This window comes from Panthera onca, chromosome D1 (assembly GCF_046562875.1).
Source record: "Panthera onca isolate mPanOnc1 chromosome D1, mPanOnc1 haplotype 2, whole genome shotgun sequence".
Lineage (NCBI taxonomy): Eukaryota > Metazoa > Chordata > Mammalia > Carnivora > Felidae > Panthera > Panthera onca.
The window spans coordinates 58,423,664-58,445,935 of NC_138348.1; the positions used below are offsets into that span (position 1 = coordinate 58,423,664).

Genomic DNA, 22,272 nt, shown 5'->3' on the forward strand with positions numbered 1-22,272 from the left:
CCCGCTTCATGGCCTGGTGTAGATCAGAGCTTCCTCAAACACTGAGGCTGGAAGGCACTTTGGGGTGACCTGCTTGAGTGGTTTCAACAGAACCCCAAAGGTGCCACCGTAGGGAGAACCCCAAGGGTACCACCATATGGAGATTGAAGAGAGGTGTCCCCAGTAGAACTAAGGGCCTTCCACCTCCCTGAACACACACGTGCACACGCACACGCGCATACACACACACATACACACACACACACACACACACACACACACTTCAATCAGACAGATTCTACTTTTATGTGTTTTTGTACCAGTCTTTGGAGTGAGGTTTCAATTGGGGAAAAGGTTTTGCTGCTAAAAACCCAGTTTTCAAAACACCGATCTAGTCCAATACCTCCGTTTGACTGCCGAGGAGACTGAGGCTAAAGAAGAGAGCTGACTGAAAGCTGATCTGGCCCAAGAGTTTCCTTGGTGCCTGAGGTGTCTGAGTGCCGGCCTACCGGGAGGCCAGCAACAGGAGTTAGACATATGGTGTCTGTACCAAACCAGCCTGGGTATGAATCCTGCCTCTGCACTTACAATTCTGCAATCCATAAAATGGGTATAATCACAACGTTCACATCTTGGGGGTTTTGTAAGAATGAAACAAAGTGTGAAGTGGGTTGTTCAATGCCTGACAACCAGGAATGCTTGTTCTTAGTATCTTTCTCTGCTCCAGCCAGCTCTTTAGAGTTTTGAAAAATAATGGAAAAATTATCTTTTTTTTCTAATATTCTTCTTACAGCTCACACCAAATTCACGTACAGTGCTAATAAAAGAGTGGGGAGTTAGGCTGACATCTATTGCCTACTCTGTACCATGCATTGTTCTAAGCCCTTGGTATGTATTATCTCATTTAATCCTTGTAATCCACCCATGAAGTAGATGCAGCTATTACCCCCATTTAACACCTGAGGTGCCGAGTTACAGAAAGATTAAATAACCCGACCACATGGCTAGTGAATGGTGGAGCTGGGATTCAGACCCAGGAAGAGCATTGCAGGACCTGGGCTGAATCGCTCAGCCGAGACCAAGAAGCAAGAAAATAGAAACAGCAGCAAAAGTTTGCCAGAATGAGAGAGAGAAACATAGGAGCATGGACCACAAAGATGAAGTCAGTTGTTATAACTGAACCACTTATTTGGTTCTGAGCTTTCTGGTAGTCAAAGGGAAAAGAGAGGCATGGCCTGTTGCACGGATCTCAATACGAGAAAGCCCGAAGCATGTCACAATCTTCTGTGAAGCTCAGATCTCTAGGCACTCTGCTAGAAACACGACCTCCCTCCCGCAGCAGGTAGGAAGTCTAGCAGATAACCCCATTCCCTGTGGCTGCTTGCCATGGCCACCTGTGATGGAAGCTGAGGGCATCACCTGCCAGGATCAGCGTGGCTCCATGGGGCTGGGGTCACAGCTCCACATAGAGCTTTCCAGGAACCCAGCTTCCTCTGAGGATGACTCCCTTGAGGCCCGGCAGACAGGGTCCTTTCATGTGGGGGACCACACATGGTGTCCGATGTCCTGCAGGCTTGCAGCAGTCAACACACGGCCCCGAGAGGGGAAGTTCTAACCAGGTCACTAGCGCAGGCCTGCTGACCTGGGCAAACCACAACCAGATGTGTCCAACTCCAAATCACAAGGCTTTCGGTTTCAGGAGCTGGCTCTTAGTCAGGAGTTCTCAGAACAGATCTGGAGAGAGAGGCGGGAACTTGTGGAGAACACAGGACTGGAGCTAGGTCAGTGCTCCCAGTACCTACCAGATAAGGCCCAAGTAAAGTCCCTTAGCATGGCGCTCCCAACCGCCCAGCTCCTGCCCCAGCAACTCTTACCCATAGTCAGGATGGCTTCCCCATCACTTTGTGCACTGATAGACCCCTTGCCCCAGCCACACTCCTGCTAGACTATGCCCTTGCTTCAAATAACCTCTTCCTTCCAGTCCACAAATCTCAAACCTCACTTCTCCTGGATGCCTTCCCTGACCTCCCAGCTCCTGAAGGTCTGCCCCTCCCCTCTTGTCTCCAAACCCCATGCTCTTTTTCACAGCATGAGACAGTGTGGTACTATAGGACCCACATTTGAGAACCTGCTCTGCCCATTGCTCCCCAGGTGACACTTCCCCTTCTGGGGCCTCAGTTTCCTTTTCTGCGAAATAGGTGCGGTAATAACCCCTTCACCAGACTGCTACGGGAATCAGATGACACAGTGGATGTGAAAGTGCTGGGTAGACCATATCGGGTTGTACAGGCAGACACTGTGGTTGACTCTACTGTTTACATGAAAACAAGGAACTCACAAGGTTCTGCCTGTCCAAAGGTCGAGCCTGTCCTTCCATCCCTGATAAGAAATGCTGGGAAGTTAATAGTTTACCTTAGCCCTTCCTGCTTCCTGCTTCTATTTCTGGGAAGTACCCCAGGCCTAGTACCCCTCCCTGGGGTCCCAGGACCTTCCTGCACTGCCCTCCATAGCTTAGCTAGGACTAAGAAAGGTGTAAGGAGATTCTCTGATTTTCTTAAAGACAGTGTGTCCAAAAGAAATATTATGTGAACCACATATGTAATTCTAAATGTTCTGGCAGCACATTCGAAAGTTAAAGACATTAATTTTAATAATTAAGTTAACCCACTATATCTAAAATATTCTCATTTTAGCACATCATAAATATGAAAAAAACTAATGACGAGGTATTTTCCCATCTTTTTCATACGAAGTCTTTGAAATGCAGCCTGTATTTGGTATTCATGGCACATCTCAGTTTGGACAAGACATAATCCTGGTGCTCAGTGACCACACATGGCCGGTGGCTGCTGTGTCAGCACAACTCGAAGGTATAAATGAATAACAGACCCTCGGTAACTTACCCAGAGTGGGTAAGACCCAAAGTGTGGGCTCTCAGGCCCCTCCACATAACACCACAAAGGTGCCTCCCAATTCTGCCTGTCTTGCATCAGGGCCTCCAACTCACAGGGCTTAGTGGATAAGGCATGAGTTTTCTACTCAGGTAAGCTTGAGCTCAGATCATAGTTCTGTGCAATGTTGAGCAAGTTACCTCACTTCGCAGCTTCTTTGCTCAGGTGTGAAGTGTAAGACCCCTTCCTTTGCAGGTCCCAGGGAGGATGGAGCAGGAGCCCACATACTGGTGGCCTGGCATATCCTGGAATCCCCATTCTGCTAGGCCCCTGGGGTACTCAGTGTGGACGTTTTGCCCTATTCCGAACCAAACTGAACCTACTTCTGAGCAGTGTACAAGCTTGCCTACATCACATTAGCATCTCCTTTTGATCTCATTTTTCTTCCAAGAGGCCAGCATTGGCCGCACCCATTGCCTGTTAGAGACATCTGTTGCGTTTCTTCTTTTCATGGATATTTATCAGATGCCCACTATTTTACCTCAGGCCCTATGTTAGGCACCAAGGTTTCAACAGAGAATAAGATAAAGATGATCCCTGAGCTCTTGCAGAGCTCAGAGCCCAGCAGAAGAGAGACCCTGAACAAGGTTTGACTTGGACGTACATGTATATGTAAGATCGTTATTTTCTCTTCAAATCAACTTACCTTCTACTCTGAATGCCCATCTTGCTGGATTAGCAAGACACTCAACTTCAGCCTTTCTTAGGGTTCCCCCACCAAGGTGAAGCAAAGGTCCTGAGGTCTTACAGGGTGTTGAGGCACCAGAGAGGTCTCACCCCCAGCCAGCAGGCCTGTTCAGAGCCAAGAATAAATGGAACACTGCTGGCCCCTATTGCTCCCAATGAGTTGACAGCCCCATACCCTCTTCTCTTCAGAGTGTTTCCGCACCAACAGGCATATCTGGGCAGAATGTCTGGCATCCAGCTGACTGCCTGGGTTGTGTGTCTTCCAGGGTGAAGATTCTCCCTCTGAGCAGAGTCTGCAGGAACCTCTAGAGAAGCAGGATGGCCTAGTCCAGATTGCACCAGACCTGACTGTGATCCAGTTTATCAAAGGTAAGAGAGCTCAGGCCAGGATATGGGGAAGGGGCCCAGAGGGGCATTTGAGGCTGCACGGGATCCAGCCCCTTCCTGCCCTTCTTGATTTATCTTTCACACCTACAGGCCCCTCATGAGCACCATACGCTCCTGTAAGTCTTTGCTTATATGATCCCCTCTGGCTGGAACATCAGTTTTTATTGCTATCTATCAAAATCTTCCTTGTCCCTCTAGGTCAAGCTCAAGTGCTACTCCTCTCCTTCCCCCAACAAGCCTGGCTCTCCCTCCTCTCAGCTCTCTGAACCCTCAGGGCCAATAATCCTTGCTCTGCTTCTCTCAAGGACTATTAGGAGAAGCAAATGGGGTGATGAATGGAAAGCCTTTTGTATAATATAAAAAAAAAAAACAACTTTACTTATATAAGGTGCAATTATTATTTCGATTACCACCCGTGCCCTATTGCTATTATTCTGACCATGTCCTGGGACAGTAAGGTGAGCTGCCTATGGTTTAGGAGGGTGATAACCACAGGGTTTGCTTCAACACCCATCCCTGCCCCCACTGAGGACTTTTGAAAGAGGAAGTAAATTAGGCCCAATTCTTGGAAGTGTGTCCTAAGACTTGTTGTTGGGATGCCAGTAATCCAGCCCCCAGTTCTTCAGTATCCCCAGGACATGTGGGCGGGGGGGCGGGGGAGGGAGCTGGACCCCACGGGGTTGGGCCTAGAGACAGGAGGGGCTTTGACTTCCTAACCTCAGATCACCCACAGCTGCTGGAAGGCCCCAGCACACTCTCCATAGGAGAGTTTATTAATCACTACTTTGGCTTCTGCCCAAAGAGAAGCTGGGGCCAATCACTGAAATTGGATCCTGGAATGGGTGTCCTGGGCAGATAGTCTCTGGCTGTTTCAGCTTCTCCATGAGCCTAGAGGAGATTGAGGCAGGGCTAGCCATAGGCCCTGAAGTTGGTCAGCAAGCTTGACTTCTGAGCTTTACTGCTGAGTTCTGGGGAGATCATTGTGACCTGAGGTTTGGCCTTGACCATATGGGACCATGGGGGAGCCAGAGGGAGGAGGAATCATGGCCCTTAGCTGCAGGAGGCCTAAACTCTTAGGGGAAAACAGTCCCTGAGTTAGAGAAGGTCCTTGTCTGGGGGAAACATAGTCCCTGTGCTGGGAGAGATCCTATTCAATGAGAGAGACACAATCTCTGTGCTGGGGGGTGGGGTGGGGGGCTGTCTAATGGAGGATACATAGACCCTGAATGGAGGGAGAAAATGCTTTGTCTAATGGAGGAGAGGTGGCCTCTGTGCTGGAGGAGGCCCCTGTCTGATGGGAGAGATACTATTGTTGAGTTAAGGGAGGCCCTTGACAAATGGGAGAAACATAGTCCCTAAAGTGAGGGAAGACCTGGCCTCTGAGCTGTGAGAGGCTCCTGTCTGATAAGAAAGACATGGTCTCTGAATGGGGAGAAGCCCTAGCTTATGTGATAGAGGAGACACTGTACTCAGCTAAGGGAGGTAGCTACCTAATGGAGTTGCCCCTGGAGTTCCCCTTTAGGTATCCCTATCTAAGTGAAAGGCATAGCCCTGCCTCTAGGAATTTTCCATCTGTTCTAGGGATAGGCTGAAGATGTTGAAGAGAGATAGAGGATGGGTACAAAGTGCACTGCAATGATTAGCACAGGAGAATGGGATAGAAACAAGGAGACAGACCTCTGGAGTCAGGCAACCAGAGGGGGCACAGGAATGTGGGAGAGGCAGGGGAGGTAATAGCAGACAGAATGACCTTTACATTCGGAGTTAGGAAACCTCTGGAAACTCCTGGCCATGGCCTGGCCTCTCTAGGTGAACTTGGGTGAGTTCTATGGTACCGTCTGTACAATGAGGCCAGTCCTGGCCAGGGTAGCTCATGGGAGGGAAGGAGGCCAGAGCAGCTGTTTGGGGTAAAGGCCACATGTGATACCTTCTCATTCCAAGTGCTGGCTGAATGCGCTGCGTGGCAGGGACTCAGGACAGGAAGCAGGCCTGGGACAAGGAAGGGGGATTCCACAGCCCCAGCTCCTACCCACCCTGCCTAGATGATTTGTCTTTATTTTCTGGCGCCTAAGGAAACAGTTCCTGGCCTGGCCCAGAGGGCCAGAGGGCCAGAGGGCCAGAGGGCCAGCTGACTGTGCTCTGGCCATGCTCTAAGGACAGATAGAGATCTCAAGTGACAGAGGCCCTGGTCCTGCCACTGCAGGAACAAAAGGGACCCCCACTTGGCCCAGAAGAGCCCCATGGCTGTCTTTCCCTACCAGTCCCGTTCGCTCCTCTGATCTTGGAAAGGCCTTTCCTCCTCTCTCCCCTACGCCTCCAGTTAACTTCCACCTCCCCTCCTGCAGGCAGAAACACGTCTTTTCTCTTTTGATGTTACTGGAGAGAGAGTTGCGCATGTTAGAACAGGAAGCATTCTTGGCTGTCACCCTGGCTGCCCCAGCTGATGAAGGCCCCGAAGCTCTTTCAGACTTACCCCATGTTACATGCCCTTTGGGTTAGCAGATTTGCAGTGAGGAAACCTGTATGCTGGACATCAGTTTAGGAGCTAAAAGGAGACCGGGGAGGTCGTCAAAGCCAGACCCGTCACTTCTATGCCTTTCTCCGTGCCTTTGTCCCTGCTGCGTCCCTATAGGGATTCCTTTTCCTTCAGACCCGTTCTTCAGGCCCTACCCCTGTCCTGCCTTGAGAAGCCACCCAGCACTGAGCCTGCTCAGTGTTCTCCTTCTCTGGAGGTCTTGGTCCTGCTCCAGCATCTTGATAGTTGATCATATATGGGCCTGTTTGTCCATTTGTTCATTCCCTCCTTTATTCCATAAATATTTATTGAGCGTCTGCTATGCCCCAGGCTCTGGAGATTCAGCAATTAACATAACAGTCAAAAATCCCCCTGCTCTAAAAGAAGTTTATATTCTAGTGGAGCGACTAGAAACTGGCTGAGTGAGTGAAACATGTGGTATGTTAGGTAAAGTGCTATGGAGAAATATAACTATTTCTGTTTTGTGCTGGGGACACCAGAGGGAAGACGAAGGGCCAGGTTGGCTTGGAAAGAGCTAGAGCAGGACAGGATGAAAAGGACTAAGTGGGAAAACTACGATGTGAATGGGTAGAAATGGAATGAGGTGGGATGAGATGAATGAACTAGAATCCAATAGAACTACATGGAATCAAAGTTTGGATAGAATCAAACGGAAAGAAGCATGATTAAATAGTGTGCAATCTAACTCAATGGAATGTAATGAAACTGAGTTTCAAAAGCAGAATAGAATTAAATGGACAGGAGTCCATTGTAATGGGATAGAAGCGAATGCAGTAGAATGAAATGAGATGGGATGGAAGGAATAGATCTGTCTAAACTGAACAGGGCAGGATGGGACAGAAATGAAAGAATGGCTGGCCTGCCCACTCTGACCTTCTCCCCGCTTCCCCAACAGTGTTCCCCAGGGTGCTGCTGCGGACCCTGCGCCACCCCATCTTCCTGCTGGTGGTCCTGTCTCAGGTGTGCATGTCATCCATGGTGGCAGGCATGGCCACCTTCTTGCCCAAGTTCCTGGAGCGCCAGTTTTCCATCACAGCGTCCTACGCCAACTTGCTCATAGGCGGCCTCACCATCCCATCGGCCATTATAGGCATCGTGGTCGGGGGCATGCTGGTCAAGCGCCTCCACCTGGGCCCCATGCGCTGTGGAGCCCTCTGCCTGCTGGGGGCGCTGTTCTGCTTACTTCTCAGCCTGCCCCTCTTTTTCATGGGCTGCCCTACCCACCAGATTGCAGGCATCACCCACGAGCCTGGGTGAGTGTATGCGAGAGCGCGTGAGCATAAGCAGGCGGGGAGACGTGTCAGGGAGGGGGCCAAGACAAGGCCAGATGAATTAGGGGACCCATCTACCTCAAATCTCACTTTCCACCAGCACCTTCTCCTCCCCTCCGCACCTACCTTCAGAGCAGTGGGGCTTCTGTCTCCGGGTCTCCAGTGAAGGTGTTAGACATCACTAGAAGGGGCAGGGAACGTCACAGACAAGACAGTTTGGGTCTGCGGAGAGATGGAAGCCAAGGCAGGGCAAAGCCACTTGTGGGGATGGCATCTCCAGAGTGGCCAAGCTCTGTGAGCCAAGGGGAGGTGAGACAGAGGCCACGTCAGAGAGCAGGACCCAGCTCAGCCTGAGGAACACTTTGTTTCTGGCCAGAAGAAAGGCTGGCCTGGGAGCCTGCATACTCTCCATCCCTGGGAAAGGGGGGGCAGGAGTATAGAGAGAGGGGGTGAGCAGGGGGCTGGAAGCCATCTATCATGGATGCTGCAGAAGGGGCTTAAGCTCTAGGAAAGAGTTGGCTTACAGACCTCAAAGATTTGGGGTTTTTAGAGCCTGGCAACTAAAATTCTGTTGTCCCACGACCTTAAACCTTTATAGAGTTCTTTTTCCACATCTGGGCAGTACCAGGAGGAAAGCCTCTGATGCCTATCTCCCTTCTCCATCTCTTTGTCCCCCCACCCTGCCGCAGGCAAATGCCCTCTCCCAGTGGGGTCTGTCTTCGAGAGGATGTTGGAAGATACATTGCTGCCTCTTCAGAATGATTTCACTTTTCCCGGGAACTGCTCCAGGCTCAGGCTGGCCCAAGATGCAGCTAGAATTCCCCAGTTGTCTCCGTGCCCACCTCTCTCTGGGCACTTCCTCCCTCCACCCACATGCCATCTCTCCCCACCTGCAGGAGGCACAGCTCAGGGCCCAGAAATGCTCAGCTCTTCCCTCTGTCCCTGGTCCCACAATAAAACCTCTCCCCCATCTCCCTTTCCCTTCCCCTCCTTCCTTCTCCCTTCTTTTCCCATTGAGGCGACTCTGCTGCCTCCTGTCTGCAGAGCCCTTGTTCAAGGCACGGCTGGTGGAACTTTAGCCAGGCCCTCTAAAGTCCCCTGTTTGAGGAGCGAGCCAGAGCCTTTAAATGATTTGTAAAGAGCAAATGGATATTTTAGCACCAGTTTTGCAAAAAGGAAATGGAAAAAAGTCACCTAGCACACATGCCAATTTCCCTTCCCTTCTGCCTCTCACCTTGATTCTGACATCTCATCTCACTGTGTTCTCCTCTTTGTGCAATTCACTCAACTGAGCTTTGGGCTCTAATTCATTGAAGAAGCCTTTTGGGACAAACTGAGCAAATTAAGGAAAATTTCTCATATTCCAGCCCAACTAATGATACTTACAGCTGCGAAGAACTGAGGGTCTCCCATGCTCCCAGCGTCCCGCCCAGTTCTTCCCATATTCTGTCTCATTGAATCTTCACAGGATCTCTGAGATGGGTCCTATCATTATCCCCATTTCACAGATGAGGATAGAGAGGCTCAGAGAGGTGAAGTCACCCACCCAGAGCTGTCCAGCTGGGAGGGGCCGAGCCTGAAGCCAGGGCTCTCCCCACAGGAGCAAGGCGCTGAGGAAGAGCCCCCAGCTCTCATCCACTCGGCCTTCCTGATGAGTGTCTGCCCCTGGATGGAGTCCCCTGGTGCAGCCTCAGTTCCAGCAGTGCCAGCCCATTCCCTCCCCTGCCTGGCAGAAAAGGAGGGAGAGATGATCTCCACACCCCGCCCCCCCCCCCCCCACACACACACTGTTGGAGGCAGACCCCTACCTGAGGGAAGGAGAAGGAGTAGAACTCACCTCTGCCCTGATGCTCTCCCACCCCGTCCCAACTCTGGCTACAGGCTGGCTGACTCAACGGTTGTCCTACTCACTTCCCCTGACCCTGCTGGGCCTCTTCTCCAGGGAACCGGGATGGCACAAAGCTGGCCAGGCCTGCCACTCTGTCCATACCCACCCTAAGCCCACAGGACCACTCTGGCCTCCTCTGTAGCCTGGCCATAGGTTCCCTGGCAGGTTTTCTCCCTCTTAGTTATGAAGTCAGGTCACATTCTGAGTCCCAGGGGCCCCCTCTGCACCTCTCCCAGGGTGACTTACCCCTTGAACTCATCCTCTCTTCTGATCTCCTGCCCCTGTCCACCCCATCTTGCCCCAGCTGACTAGAGTGGGGGCACTCCTGGGACTTGGGGGCAGGCCCTCCAGAGGGAATTGGCGGGACTAAGTCCTGCAGTAGCCACAGTGAACAGGGTAGTGATGTGAGCTGAGAGGTTGTGAAACTACAGGATGGTGATAGGAGGGGGTCCCCAGCTGAGCTAAGGGAGACACTGAGGCCCAGTGAGAGGCAGGGACAGGTCAGTGATCCTGCAGCTAGTCAGGTGCCCTGACTGGTCCTAACACACATAACTAGAATTTTCTAAGAAGAGGAAGCAATCCAGCTCATCAAGAAAAAAGCACTTTTCATCTGAGACTAAATTCTGGGATGAGTTTATCTTGTGTTCCCTAAAGAAGGGCCACTGAAGAGTGGAGATGCTTGCAAAAATTCAAAGTCTTGTAGGCTGTTGGGGCTAGAAGGGGTCTCAGAGGCCTCCATCTGACCGTGCTCCCTGCTTCTCCCATTGGGAGGCCTCCCGCAGCTTCTAGTTCATCTCCCTGCTTGCACATCTCCATTGCAAGTTGCCCACCACTGCACCTTCATGGAACAGCCCTGACAGTGAACAAATCTCTGAGTGGAGTTGAAACATCTGGGCATCGCTCTTGGGGTGGGGAGCTGGGCTGCAGGGGTGAGGGGGCCAGGAATCCAGGCTAACTCTGCCGGCTTTCTCTCCCCCCAGCAACTTGCCTGGACTAGAACAGTTTCCAGCCTGCAGAGGGAATTGCTCCTGTCCATTGGACGACTTTAACCCTATCTGCGACCCCAGCACCCATGTGGAGTACCTCACACCCTGCCAGGCAGGCTGCACAAGCCGGGTGGTCCAGGAGGCTCTGGACAAAAGCCAGGTGGGTCCGGCCTCTGACGGCTCCCTCTGCCTCCCTGGGGCTCTCCACCCCTCCCTGTCTTTGTGCACCCATCACACTCTCCATCTTTGAACATTCTCATTCTGTGGTTTTTCCATCTGTCTATCTGTTGGCCAGTCTGTCTCCTTCTGTTGGCCGATGTAGAACATTATTATCACAATAAACTTTTATCGCCAGTCTGGGCCCAGCCATGGGCCAGGCCCCAGAGCACAGGGGTGAACCAGATCTGGCTCCAGCTGTCTGTGCAGGAGAGAGGCAAAAGGAAACAAGTCAGGAATTCCAGGGGTGGTGGTAGGCAGGAAAAAGGGTCCCCACAAGTACAGACAAGGATAGAAGAAGATACATCCTGCCTAGAAGGGTCCTGGAAGGCTTTCTGGGAAGTGGCCTTTGAGCTGGATCTTCAAGGATGAGTGAGCAAACTAGGAAAGGGCTTTCCAGGCAGGGGGAGCAGCAGAAGCAGAGTCTGAGAGCGAGCACATGCACATGGCACATGCACACAGCGTTTCAAGAAACTGCAAAGAACTTGTTGGAGCAGAAGCATAAGGTTTCAAAGAGGGAAAGCGAGGCCCGGGCAAAGAAGAACCTTGAATGCCAGGCCACCAGTAGGGACCGTATCAAGAGAGTGATGGGGAGCCTTGGATAGGTTTTAAGCAGGCAAGTGACAGGGTCCGATCTGTGTCTGATCACACTTGAGACCACAGTGTGGAGGAAGGTGAGCAGAGTGCAGGCTAGGAGACAGGGAGACGGTGGGGAGGCTGGCACAGTGAGCCCGGTCGGTCAACAAGTCAGTCAACAAACCTTCGCAGAATCCCTCCTCTGTGCCAGGCCCTGTGCTGGGGACTGAAGACCCAGAGGCAAGAGGCCCTACCCTCAAGGGACTCCCAGCAGGGAAGAGAGGGCAGAATAATCATCAGCGTGCACTCTGTGAGCCTTAAAAAAGTCACCGAGACTAGCCACTCCTCTTTCCCTTTCTCCTCAGTACCCCCTAATGACAAATGAGGATAATATCAGCCTTCCTCAGGCCCCCAGGCTGTAGATTAACATGTGTGTATGTGTGTGTGTGGGGAGGTGCTGGGGGGGGGGGTACAGTGTCAGGCTGGTCATTATGACACCATGTCCCTGTCTCCAGGGCTCCCCACCTTTGTCATGCAGAACCTCTGCCTTTGCATCCTGCTGGGTATCAGCATCTAAGCCCAAGGTTCCTCCAAGTAGAGAGACCTGGACCCCACGGCTAGTGCAGAGTAAAGCACCTGGTCAATGGGGTTTCAGAACCAACAGGAGCCACCTGGGCTGTGCAAACTGTATTTGCAATAATCATAATCCCAGGCCTTGGGCCTCCTTAGCACTCACTGTTCTTGCCTGGTTTGATCTCCCTAAGACCCTTCCAGAGGACCCCAGGCCCTGCCAGCTGAGGCAAGATCCCCAAGAGAACAGTAAACGTTTGTGGATATGGGCCCCTGAGCACTAAGGCCAGGCCACCCAGTTCGAATCCCTATTCTACCTATAACTGGCTCTGTTACCTTAGGCAAATTATTTGATCTGTGCCTCAGTTTCCTGGTCTACAAAATGTAGGTGATCATAATGAGTACCCACTGTATACTAGCCACTGTGCCAAATGCTTGCCTCAGCTGAATTCACTGAATAGCAAGTGAAGAGCCATATGACATAACCTACGAAAAGCACTTAGCGTGCCTAGTGGCTGGGACATTTTAAGCACTCGGTGATACACACTCCTGCTAAGTCCATTATACAGATGAGAAATGGAAGCCCAGGGAAGGATTAGGCATTGCCCAAAGCCTTAGTGCCAGAGCTGGGATTAAAACCCAGGGTTCTGGCCTCCCACCCCAGCCCCCTCCCCAGAGCATCCTCAGAGGTTGTGTCTGGGTATAGTATTTGGGGGAAGGTGCAGCTGGGCCCTGGTCAGCATCAGGAACTGTCGCCCTGGCCTGGAATAGTCTCTGGCCTGCCTCTCCAGGTCGATGGTGAGCTCATGGGCTCAGGGCTGGGTCAGTCAGCACCCAGCATGGCTACACTCAGTAACCATTTATGAACACGTAAAGGACCAGGAGAAAGATGGAAAGAGGTGGGTGCTTGGTGGGATCTGGGGCTCAGGGGGTAAGGCTGAATCCCCCTGGGGAGTGAGAATCAGAGGCAGCTGGAGAGACTGAAGTCATCCATAGGAAGAACTTCCTGCCAGAATTAGATGAATGTGAACGAGGGCTGGGAAAACCCCAAGAGAAAGGCCTCTCACTTTTTGTCCACCCCTGCAATCTTCTGCTCCCCAGAAAAGGCACGGGGGCAGGTGATTTCTCTTCCAGTAATCTTGCCTTCGCATATTTCTCTCCTTACCTGTCCCTCCATTGAAACTGGTGGGCTGCTTAGCCTGTAGGCAAAGGTCCAAATGGTGTGTGCTCAGCCTTAGCGCGTGCAGGAGCTCTGTGAGGCAATGGAAAGAGCACCCAGTTACCCAAGCCTGAATCCCAGGTCTCTCTCTTTCTCTCTTTTGCCTTGCCCTAATTTTATCTATTAAATAGCTCTCAAATCAAAACCCTTTTCTGTATTCTCCGCCCCCTCCTCCTGCCTCCCTACCACTCTCTCCACATGGGGCATCTTGGCCTGTCTTCGCGCCCCCCACCCTCCCCCTCCCCGGGCCGTCCCCTCCCAGGGGCCAGAGCAGCTTTTGTACTGTCAGGTCTTGTCCCTTCCAAGCTTACAATCTTCCCAAGGCTCCCAGGGTCCAGCTCAGGGCCTCCCAACCCTTTCCACAATGGGAAGTGTCTGAGGCCGCCAGGGTTGGAGGTGAGAGGCTGCCCCAGGCCGACCAGACCCCCTCGAGGGCTGATGGGACCCATCCCTGCACACCTGTCTCCCAGCAGAGGCCGAGGGTCCCTGGGGCACCCGGTCAGAAACTCTGATCTATGGGGAAGAGAAGCCTAGGCTTCCTGGCTTGCTTTGCTCCTGTGAGGCGCCTGAGGGCACTGGCAGTCTAGACCACTTTTGAAAGAATCCTAGGCTGGAAGTTTTCCAGGCCACGGCAGGGGGTGGGAATTTGGGCTACAGTCAGACACACCCTTGGGCCAGCCTAGGGGCCATTCCTTACAGTTTGAAAAGGAGTCAGCTTCTACTCAGACCTCAGCCTCTGGAGGGGTCCCAGTTTTCTGGGGGTCTCCTAGTAGACTTCACCCTGGCAGGAAGGAGGGCTAAGATTTATCCTCTGGCCCTGAAGCCCCCAGACCTCAGAAAGCTGTACTCCCTAGTACAAGTTCCACAAGCATATCGCGGTCAAAGCTTATTTCCAGATTCTGCTCACCTCCCTGGATTCCAGGCTCTTAGTACTAACCCGAGTATTTTTCACTTTCTGCCAGCTCATGGATGCACTCAGGACAATGTTTTCAATACTTCATCCAGCATTTTAAGTTGCTGGCAGTATGATTGGCAGGGTGCTGGTGCACTGTGTTTCTGGAAACAGCAGTCCAGGTTCCTCTTTTGTGTCCCAAGCTGTTCACCATGTCTTCCCAACGCAATCCTGGAGCGCCTCCCCTCTGCCCTCTCCCGCGTGCATGCTCTGCCACAGGCTCACTGAAAGATTTGCTAGGTTCTTTCCTGCCACTTTCATGGGATTTTGCATTTGACCTTCCCTCTCCTCATTTCAGTTTTCCTCTTGGAAAACTCCTATTCATTCCTCAAGACCCAAATCCAACGCCCTTCTTCCAAGAAGCCTTCCTTGCCCTTCACGTGCTGAGCCAGGGTGCCCGCTGTGCTGTCTGCATCTCTCCATCCTTTTGGAGAGAAATTTCCATTTCCCCTTGAGAGTCTAGTCTGGAACCCAGTGCCCTGGAAGAGGAACGCTGAGCTGGAAAATCCGAGTTCCTTCCCCAAAACACTCTGTTACTTTGATTCCTTGTGCAGACAGTCGGGAATTTGGAACACTCTGGCATTACCAGGTGAAAGAAAGAGAGTGTGTGTGCACATGTGCATGTGTGTATGTGACTGGGTGAGTGTGGATGTATGTGTGTGGGTGGGTGTGTGAGTGTATGTTGTGGGACTGTGGTGTGTGGGAGAGAGAGTGTGTGGTGTGTATGTGTATGATTGTGTGAGTGTGGGTGTATGTGAGTGTGGTGGGGCTGATGCTCTTCCAGGCCCCTCTCTCTTTTCTGTTCACCACTTCCCTCTCCCGGCAGCCTCAGCCCATGTGTGTGTGAACCGTGCGTGTCCAGGGTCGTGCTTGGCTGCAAGGGTCAGAAATCCCAGCCTCCAGCCAGCTCCACCCCAGCTGGCTCGTGCCCTTGGGGCCTTCTGGGGCCTTCTGGGGCCTTCTGGGGCCTGGGCCAGCTGTTTGTCCTTGGAGGCTCCTGAAGGCTTTTCTCTGCCCCCTCCCCACCCTAGGTTTTCTACGCCAACTGCAGCTGCGTGGTAGGGGGAGGCCCTGTGCCCGCGGGCTCCTGCGACTCCGCCTGCAGCCACCTGGTGCTGCCCTTCATGTTCCTGGTCAGCCTGGGTGCGGCACTGGCCAGTCTCACCCACACACCCTCCTTCATGCTCATCCTAAGGTGAAAGCAGGGGCAGGCCACACCTGGTGGATACCAAGAAGTCCTTAACCCTAGGCAGGACAAGGAATCCTGAGGGAGGGGTTCCAAGAAGGAGGCCACTCGGGTGTGCTGGGCCCCCCGCAACAGGCCAGGCTCTCGCTGCCCCGTCTTCGTCCTCATGGCAACCTGCTAAAGTGAAGTTTCCTCCCCATTTACAGATAGGAAAACCGAGGCTCAGAGAGAGTCAGATGTCAGCCCCAGGTCTTGTCACAGCCGCTGGGCGGAATAGTACTGGTGCCAGCACCAGAGCCCAGGTCCTCACTTGCCTCAGGGGACGGGAGGCCACACCTAAGGCCCTGCCCTGGCCACCCAGGCACAGCAAGGAGAAAGTGGAGTGTCCCCCGACTCCCCGCCCCCACCCTACCTGTGATGAGTGGGCCACAGGACGTACACCCAGAAAACCAAGCCCTGTAAGTTGTGGCTCATGAGCCTTCAAGTCAATAAGCACTTGCCTGTCCACTGTGGACCCAGCCCACGCAGAGCACTGCTTCTTGGTTCATGTTCTTTCTGGCCTTTGTCCTGAGGGTGCCTGCTGGGACCGACAAATTGTTACCTAAGGCCAAAGTCAGCATTCCTAGGGTGGGGGCTGGAATAAGGGGACCTCAGAGCAGGACAATTCTAAATTTTCATCATGTTGGGATTATTTTGGTTCCCCATCTGTTTTCTAGAAAATGAGAAGGGGGATGGAGACCCTCATAAACACGACAAGACATGTAGATCTGTAAAGCAGCCTGGCCAAAAGAAAGAAGGTAGAGGAATCAGATGCCCTGGCAAGGCAGCCCGTTTAAGAGGAGTTACTGCAGTGCTCACAGTTACTGTGTGCTCACAGATTCTTTTTTTTTTTTTTTAATTTTTTTTTTAATGTTTATTTTTGAGACAGGGAGAGACAGAGCATGAACGGGGGAGGGTCAGAGAGAGAGGGAGACACAGAATCTGAAACAGGCTCCAGGCTCTGAGCTGTCAGCACAGAGCCCGACACGGGGCTCGAACTCACAGACCGTGAGATCATGACCTGAGCCGAAGTTGGACGCTTAACCGACTGAGCCACCCAGGCGCCCCTCACAGATTCTGACCCCCTGACGCCCACCAGCTGTGGGATCTTGGCCAAGTCAACCTGTCTAAACATTCATCAGTTTCCTTATCTGTAAAATGGGCCTGATGGCATAAACGACCTCATGGGGGTGAGGCAGGGGTTGCAGTACAAAATGAGCTCATAGGGAGCACTCCCAAAACACCAGCTGCTGGTATTACTACGAAGGAGGAGCCAGTGATTTCCGGGGCAAACTAGGCTGGGGCTTCACGGCACTTGGGGAAGTTGGAAGCCATGTCTGGCTGCCTAGCTTCAGGTTTTGCCAAGTGTAGGAGGAGAGGGGAATCTGGTGGGCCCAGGGGTAGGGAGAGGGGAGGCGTCTGTGGCCAGGAACACAGGGAGACCAGCACAGGACCCTGATGGCCAGTGGGGGTGCCTGGAACATGGGCGCTGGGCTCGACAGGTTGAAGGGAAATGGAGTATGGAACCTGAGCCCACCCAACCCCAAACCCACAGACCTTCAGACTGGAGGAAGGCTGGCCCCTGGGTGGTGAGAGAGCAGGGGATGGTGAGAGCCCTTTGAGGGCCGAGACCCTCTCAATCCTCATGTCACCGTGTTTCTGCTTCTTAGGGGAGTGAAGAAAGAAGACAAGACGCTGGCTGTGGGGATCCAGTTCATGCTCCTGAGAGTTTTGGGTAAAGAACCTTCCTGGGGCCCTTAGACACCCACTGTGTGCTGGGCCTGTGGCACAGGGATGAGCGGGACCCAGTTCCTGACCTTAGGGTTCACAGGCCCATTGGGCAAACTGGACCTGGTACCCTGGAGGTGGGTGTGCAAGCAGCTAGAGGGCCGTCCAGGGAGGCAGCATCTCACACCAGGGTGAGGGGTGGGCTTGAGGGCCAAAGACTTATGGGACAAGAGGCCCCAGTGGCTCTGGGGGGGTTGCATATGCCAGGGAGTAGGGGGGTTGGGTAATGCAGGATGCCAGGCCCGTTGTCCCCTGAGCATGTCCTCCTCCAGCCTGGATGCCCAGCCCAGTGATCCACGGCAGCGCCATCGACACCACCTGTGTGTACTGGGCCCAGAGCTGTGGGCGGCGGGCCGTTTGTCGCTACTATGACCATGACCTGCTCCGAAACCGGTGAGACCTGAGGTGGGGGGTGCCAGGGGCCCCATGGGGAGGCTGCCGGAAATACTCTTGGGGTCTCAGGTGGGACAGCAGCAGGGACGAGAGGCCCATCGATATCCCCCTGCTAGGCAGCAGGTGCTATATCCAGTACTGAGCTCACCAGTCCTGCGAGCTAGCCACTGTCCCCCCACTCTTCTGGATGAGGAAAGTGACCCATTAAAGCAGCCCAAGGTCACACAACTGATAACAGGCAAAGCTGGGCCTCGAACCGAAATGGTCTAACCATGGTCTGTGCAGGAACATGTGTCACCGTGGCGGACCATGGGGGAGGATCAGGGGAGCAGCCCAGCTGTGAGAAAGATGGGGAGTGGAGGTGGGGTTGGGAGAAGGCCAATTTAGGACACAGGAGGCTTGGGATCCAGCCCAGCTCTGTCTCTTTCATTGGAAGACCTGTCTTTTCTGGAACTCAGTCTTCCCATCTGTGCAATGGGGAACCCAAAGAAACCTGAAGGCAGAGAGCTGCTGGGATGGGATAGGGGGTTGAAGGGGACTCGCTAACAGGGCTGGGAGCAGGGAGTTGGTCACTTCCAGCTCTGAGGAGGGCATGGCTCCTGTGGGCTGGGACTGACTAGTGCCCTTTCTATAGGAAGAAAGATCAAATAAGAGCTTTGGTGAGTTAGGGAAAGAGTGGAGAGGGAATCCTCTTGTGGCAGGTGGGGTGATCCCAAGTTGCAACTATCAGGCCCCCTGAGCCCTTAGACAGAGAGGACTGTCCCAGGCTATAAGCCAGCTGGGGACAGGGCAGGGAGGATGCCCAGGCTTCTGCCTCCCTGTTCAGGACTGCTTCTGCAGAGCACTTCCCCCTTTTCCAGGGAAGGGGCTAATTCCAGGAGCTTCCCCATCTCCCCAACCAAGGCCATGGTGATAGGGTCCATTGCCCTGGGGCTGGAAGCCTCTTTTCCACCCGCAAGGTCTCAATGTCTCTGATCACACAATGGGTGATGATTGCTGACCCTACTCTGCCCCAGGCCAAGGCCATCTAAGCCCTAGACAAGGGAGGTCCTGAGTTGACAGGTCCCTTGCTCTTTTCCAGGTTTGTCGGCCTCCAGTTCTTCTTCAAGACAGGCTCCCTGGCCTGCTTTGCCTTGATTTTGGCCATCCTAAGGCAGCAGGACAAAGAGGAGAGGACCCAGGTCACCGTATCCATCCCTGGCCTACAGCAACAGCAGCCATTAGTGTCAGGGCCAGAAAAGAAGCCTGAGGAATTCAGAGCGTGAGCTGGTCCCAGAGTAGCCGCCACTGGGAATACCTCCTCTGGGCTCTTTGCCCAATATTGGGTGTCAGGAACCCCGTTTTCTAATTCAGACTCCTCTGCTAACTTGCTATGTGACTTTGGGCAAGTTTGACCCTCTCTGGGCTTTTGTGACTCATCTGAACGAAAGAGTTGTCTAGGGGTTTGGTGTGTTGGCCACTTCTAATGCAAGATGGTCTTCCCCCTTCCTCCCCCAGCCAGACAGGCTGACCTGACCAGGCTTTCCTGGTGGAAGGACTGCATATCTTTCTCCCAGGTCCTAAGATAGAGAAGTAGACAACAGTAGGCCAGGCTGCCCTGCACACCTGGTCCTAGCCTAGCTTTGCCACTCACCAGGAGCACCCTCTCTGGGCCTCAGCCACCACCTCTGCCAGGTGGAAATGGACTTGCCAGCTTTCAGGCCTCTTCCAGCTATGACCATCTGTGTGGTCAGTATGGACTCAGGTCTCATCCCCAGCCCCACTCAGCCTGGAGGTGGGGCCAGGACAGCCTCCGACAAGAAGTGTCCATTTGGCGCCCCCTGGAGGCAGAGCCCTGAACTCTGAGCGGGACCTACTAGGGAGGGAGCTGGCCTCACAGGACATCCAGGCTGGTCGGGGCCTCCAGCAAACCTGGTGTGAGGGCCCCTGGGGAGTTTAGCTGAGGCGGAGGCTCGCTCTCTGGACTCAGGAAGTCCCAGTCCTTGCCCTCAGGGAACCACAGTCTGGGTGTGGCCTAGTCTCTGCCTTCAGGGCTCCAGTGGGGAGGGAGACCCAGGTCCCACACTTGGGCATTTTCTGACTTCAAAGACCACACTCTGCACACATTCACTGGTACTTATGCATTGCCAAGATTTCACTCTGAGCAGGGCCCACCAAAGTCACTGTTACTTTTGTGACTAGATCCTAATTTCACCATTTCTTTCCTGGTGCCTTACTCTTTGTGGCCTGGGGCTGTATAGATGCCTGGTTCTGTGATAACCATGTTTTGGGGGTAACATCTGGTTCTCTGTGATGCCTGAGTTGGTGTAAGCACCTGTTCTTTGTAAGTCCCAGGCCTAGAATGCTGGGACTTGTTAATGTCAGGCTCTATGTAATGAGCGGGTCTGTGGAATGCTTGTGTCTGAACCAACTGGTCCTTATCTTCAGTGGCCTTGTCTTGTTTTATGGCTAGTCTGGTTATCTCCCTGAGAGGGGGAGAGAGTTTCCCCCATCTACTCCAGCCCATTCTGTTGCCACCACATACCTGACCTGGCTGGGACCTGCTGCTTGGGAGGCAAGAGACAGATCTGTCAGCAGCAGCTTCCCAAGCCCTGTGCTGGAGGCAGGGGAGAAGCTGGGGGGCAGGCGGGGGGCAGGAGGGCAATGCAGCTCTGACCCTCTGAGCATCTCCTTGTGGCAGGGCTTTGAGGCTCTCCCATGTGAAAGAGGAAAGGGAAGGCACAGAAGTTCTCACTCCCATTTTGATTCTATTGGCTGGTATCTTTAAATGTTTAACATCTATCTGAGCCTATTATTATCAATGCCAAGAATTTCAAATTCTCCTCCAACAAGAAGAGGCTGTTTACGTTTTCTATTCCTTTTCCCAGGTTTTGCAGAAATAATTTGGAGTTATAGATACAGCTTATTATTAAATTTGTTCTTGCATAATGTCTCTTCTATTACAAAATTCCTTTCTTACAAACTGCATTAGAGTTTGCAACAACCACATTACTTCCAGCTATTTGGATTTAAGTTTTACTGGATTCATTATTCACTATTATTTCTTATATATGACATCTTTCCCTGTCTGTATATTCTGGTCTAATTTTCATTTGACTGGGTTACTTCCTCTAGTCATGGTTTCAGAAATGGGATCACGTCATGAAGTTTGTGAGGCTTCACCTGTCCAAATTGTCATTCACGTTCTACAGAAAAGGAAACAGTTCAGAAAAATTAAGCAACTTGCCAAGATCAGACAGAATATAAATGGTGAAGCCAGGGTTTTGTGCGAATTGAAGCTTATAAACTTTGGGGAGCCCTCTTTAAAAGAAAAAAGAACACAAAATTGGTAAGAAAGAGTGAAAATTTATCTCTTTGAAAATAATGAGAAAAGAAGTAAAAAAAATACATCACACAATTCAGGAGAATAGCATGCTTTTTACTAACTCTTGTGCACACCTCTAAAATTCCTTTTCCCCCCCTGACGATTGGAAGGATTTTCTGCAGCCTCGCTTCTGGTTCTGTCTTCTTTAGTGCCCATGTACTTCCAGGGCCAGGTAGCATAAAACACATTCATGCTATGAGATGACCCCTGGATATGATACCTTGATGTCACAATGCTGAGTGAGTTGGACAGTGAGGAGGAAGATTCCTAGAGGCCATTCTCTATACAGAGGTAGCTAGCAATGATTTATCTATATACAGAGGGGACTGAGAATCACATAAATATATCCCAATGATCCCAAATTAAGGTGATCCCCAATTCAACTGCCTCTTAGCCAGATCCCAGAAATGCCCATGGCCCCTCCAACCACCTCACATAAAGAGAAACTGGGACACAAGTAGCTGGAGTAGAAGGAACTAGCAATCTTAACTGCTTGTGGTTAAAGCATCTTACTTTTGCAGATTTCCCAAGGATATGACAACCTGAACACATTGCAGAGGCCCCTTCCTGGGCCTAGAGAGAGACCCGGATACTCAAGCAGCATTAGCTTCATGCTGAATCTGCCTCTGGGTCAAGCTCAGCTTTGAAGGAGAAAATGAGGTCCTTGTGTTTAAAATCTCCCAGGCTGGTCAGGGCGAGGAGACTCCAGGAGTCATCGCAAGAGAGACATGGGGCTGAGAGCCAGGGGTGGAACAGGTCAGGGCTGGAGGGGTTCCCAGGGACTGATGGATTCCAGGGAGCCATGCTCTTATGGCCTCTGGCCAATGAGGAGCCACAAGCTATTGCATCTGTGAGCTCACTTTCTTCTCACCCTGCCATTGGAAGTTGGGAGAGGTCATTAAAGTCTCCATGCTCGTGTCAACTGGTGGTAAAATCTAGCAGTTTCTCCTGGGACCAGAACGAACATCTTGATGCCTGGCCTAGAGGCCCTTTGGGAGACCCACCCTGGAAAGTTGCAGGTCAGGCAGATGCCTCTCTGGAGCTGGGAGCCAGGAGCCATGATTGGAGTGCAAATAAATGAAGAGCAAGAACCCATAGCACCTTCAGCATTCGTTGGTGGCCACGTTGAATTCTTTCCCCCTAACATTCCCCAACACGGGCACTTCCCGCTACCTAGTAGGCCTGCTTCATCCCCACCCCACTGCTTGGCTTTCCATCCCACCTCATGAAGTCCTACCCAGTCTTCCAGACTCAACTCAAAGGCCACCACCTCTACAGAGAAAG

General features: G+C 52.4%; 1 protein-coding gene across 4 annotated transcripts in view; it reads left to right on the forward strand.

The window, feature by feature from the left end:
• SLCO2B1 (solute carrier organic anion transporter family member 2B1) overlaps positions 1-20,556 on the forward strand; it is a 46,973-nt gene extending 26,417 nt beyond the window's left edge. For all 4 annotated transcript variants that reach the window (XM_060605611.3, XM_060605608.3, XM_060605609.3 and 1 more), the window contains 7 exons: positions 3,884-3,986; positions 7,436-7,793; positions 10,680-10,845; positions 15,250-15,413; positions 17,114-17,178; positions 17,504-17,624; positions 18,706-20,556. In XM_060605611.3, the coding sequence (XP_060461594.3) occupies positions 3,884-3,986; positions 7,436-7,793; positions 10,680-10,845; positions 15,250-15,413; positions 17,114-17,178; positions 17,504-17,624; positions 18,706-18,889 (1,161 nt within the window). In that variant the 3' untranslated portion in view covers positions 18,890-20,556. The remainder of the gene's footprint in view (positions 1-3,883; positions 3,987-7,435; positions 7,794-10,679; positions 10,846-15,249; positions 15,414-17,113; positions 17,179-17,503; positions 17,625-18,705) is intronic.
• Positions 20,557-22,272: the final 1,716 nt, after the last annotated feature.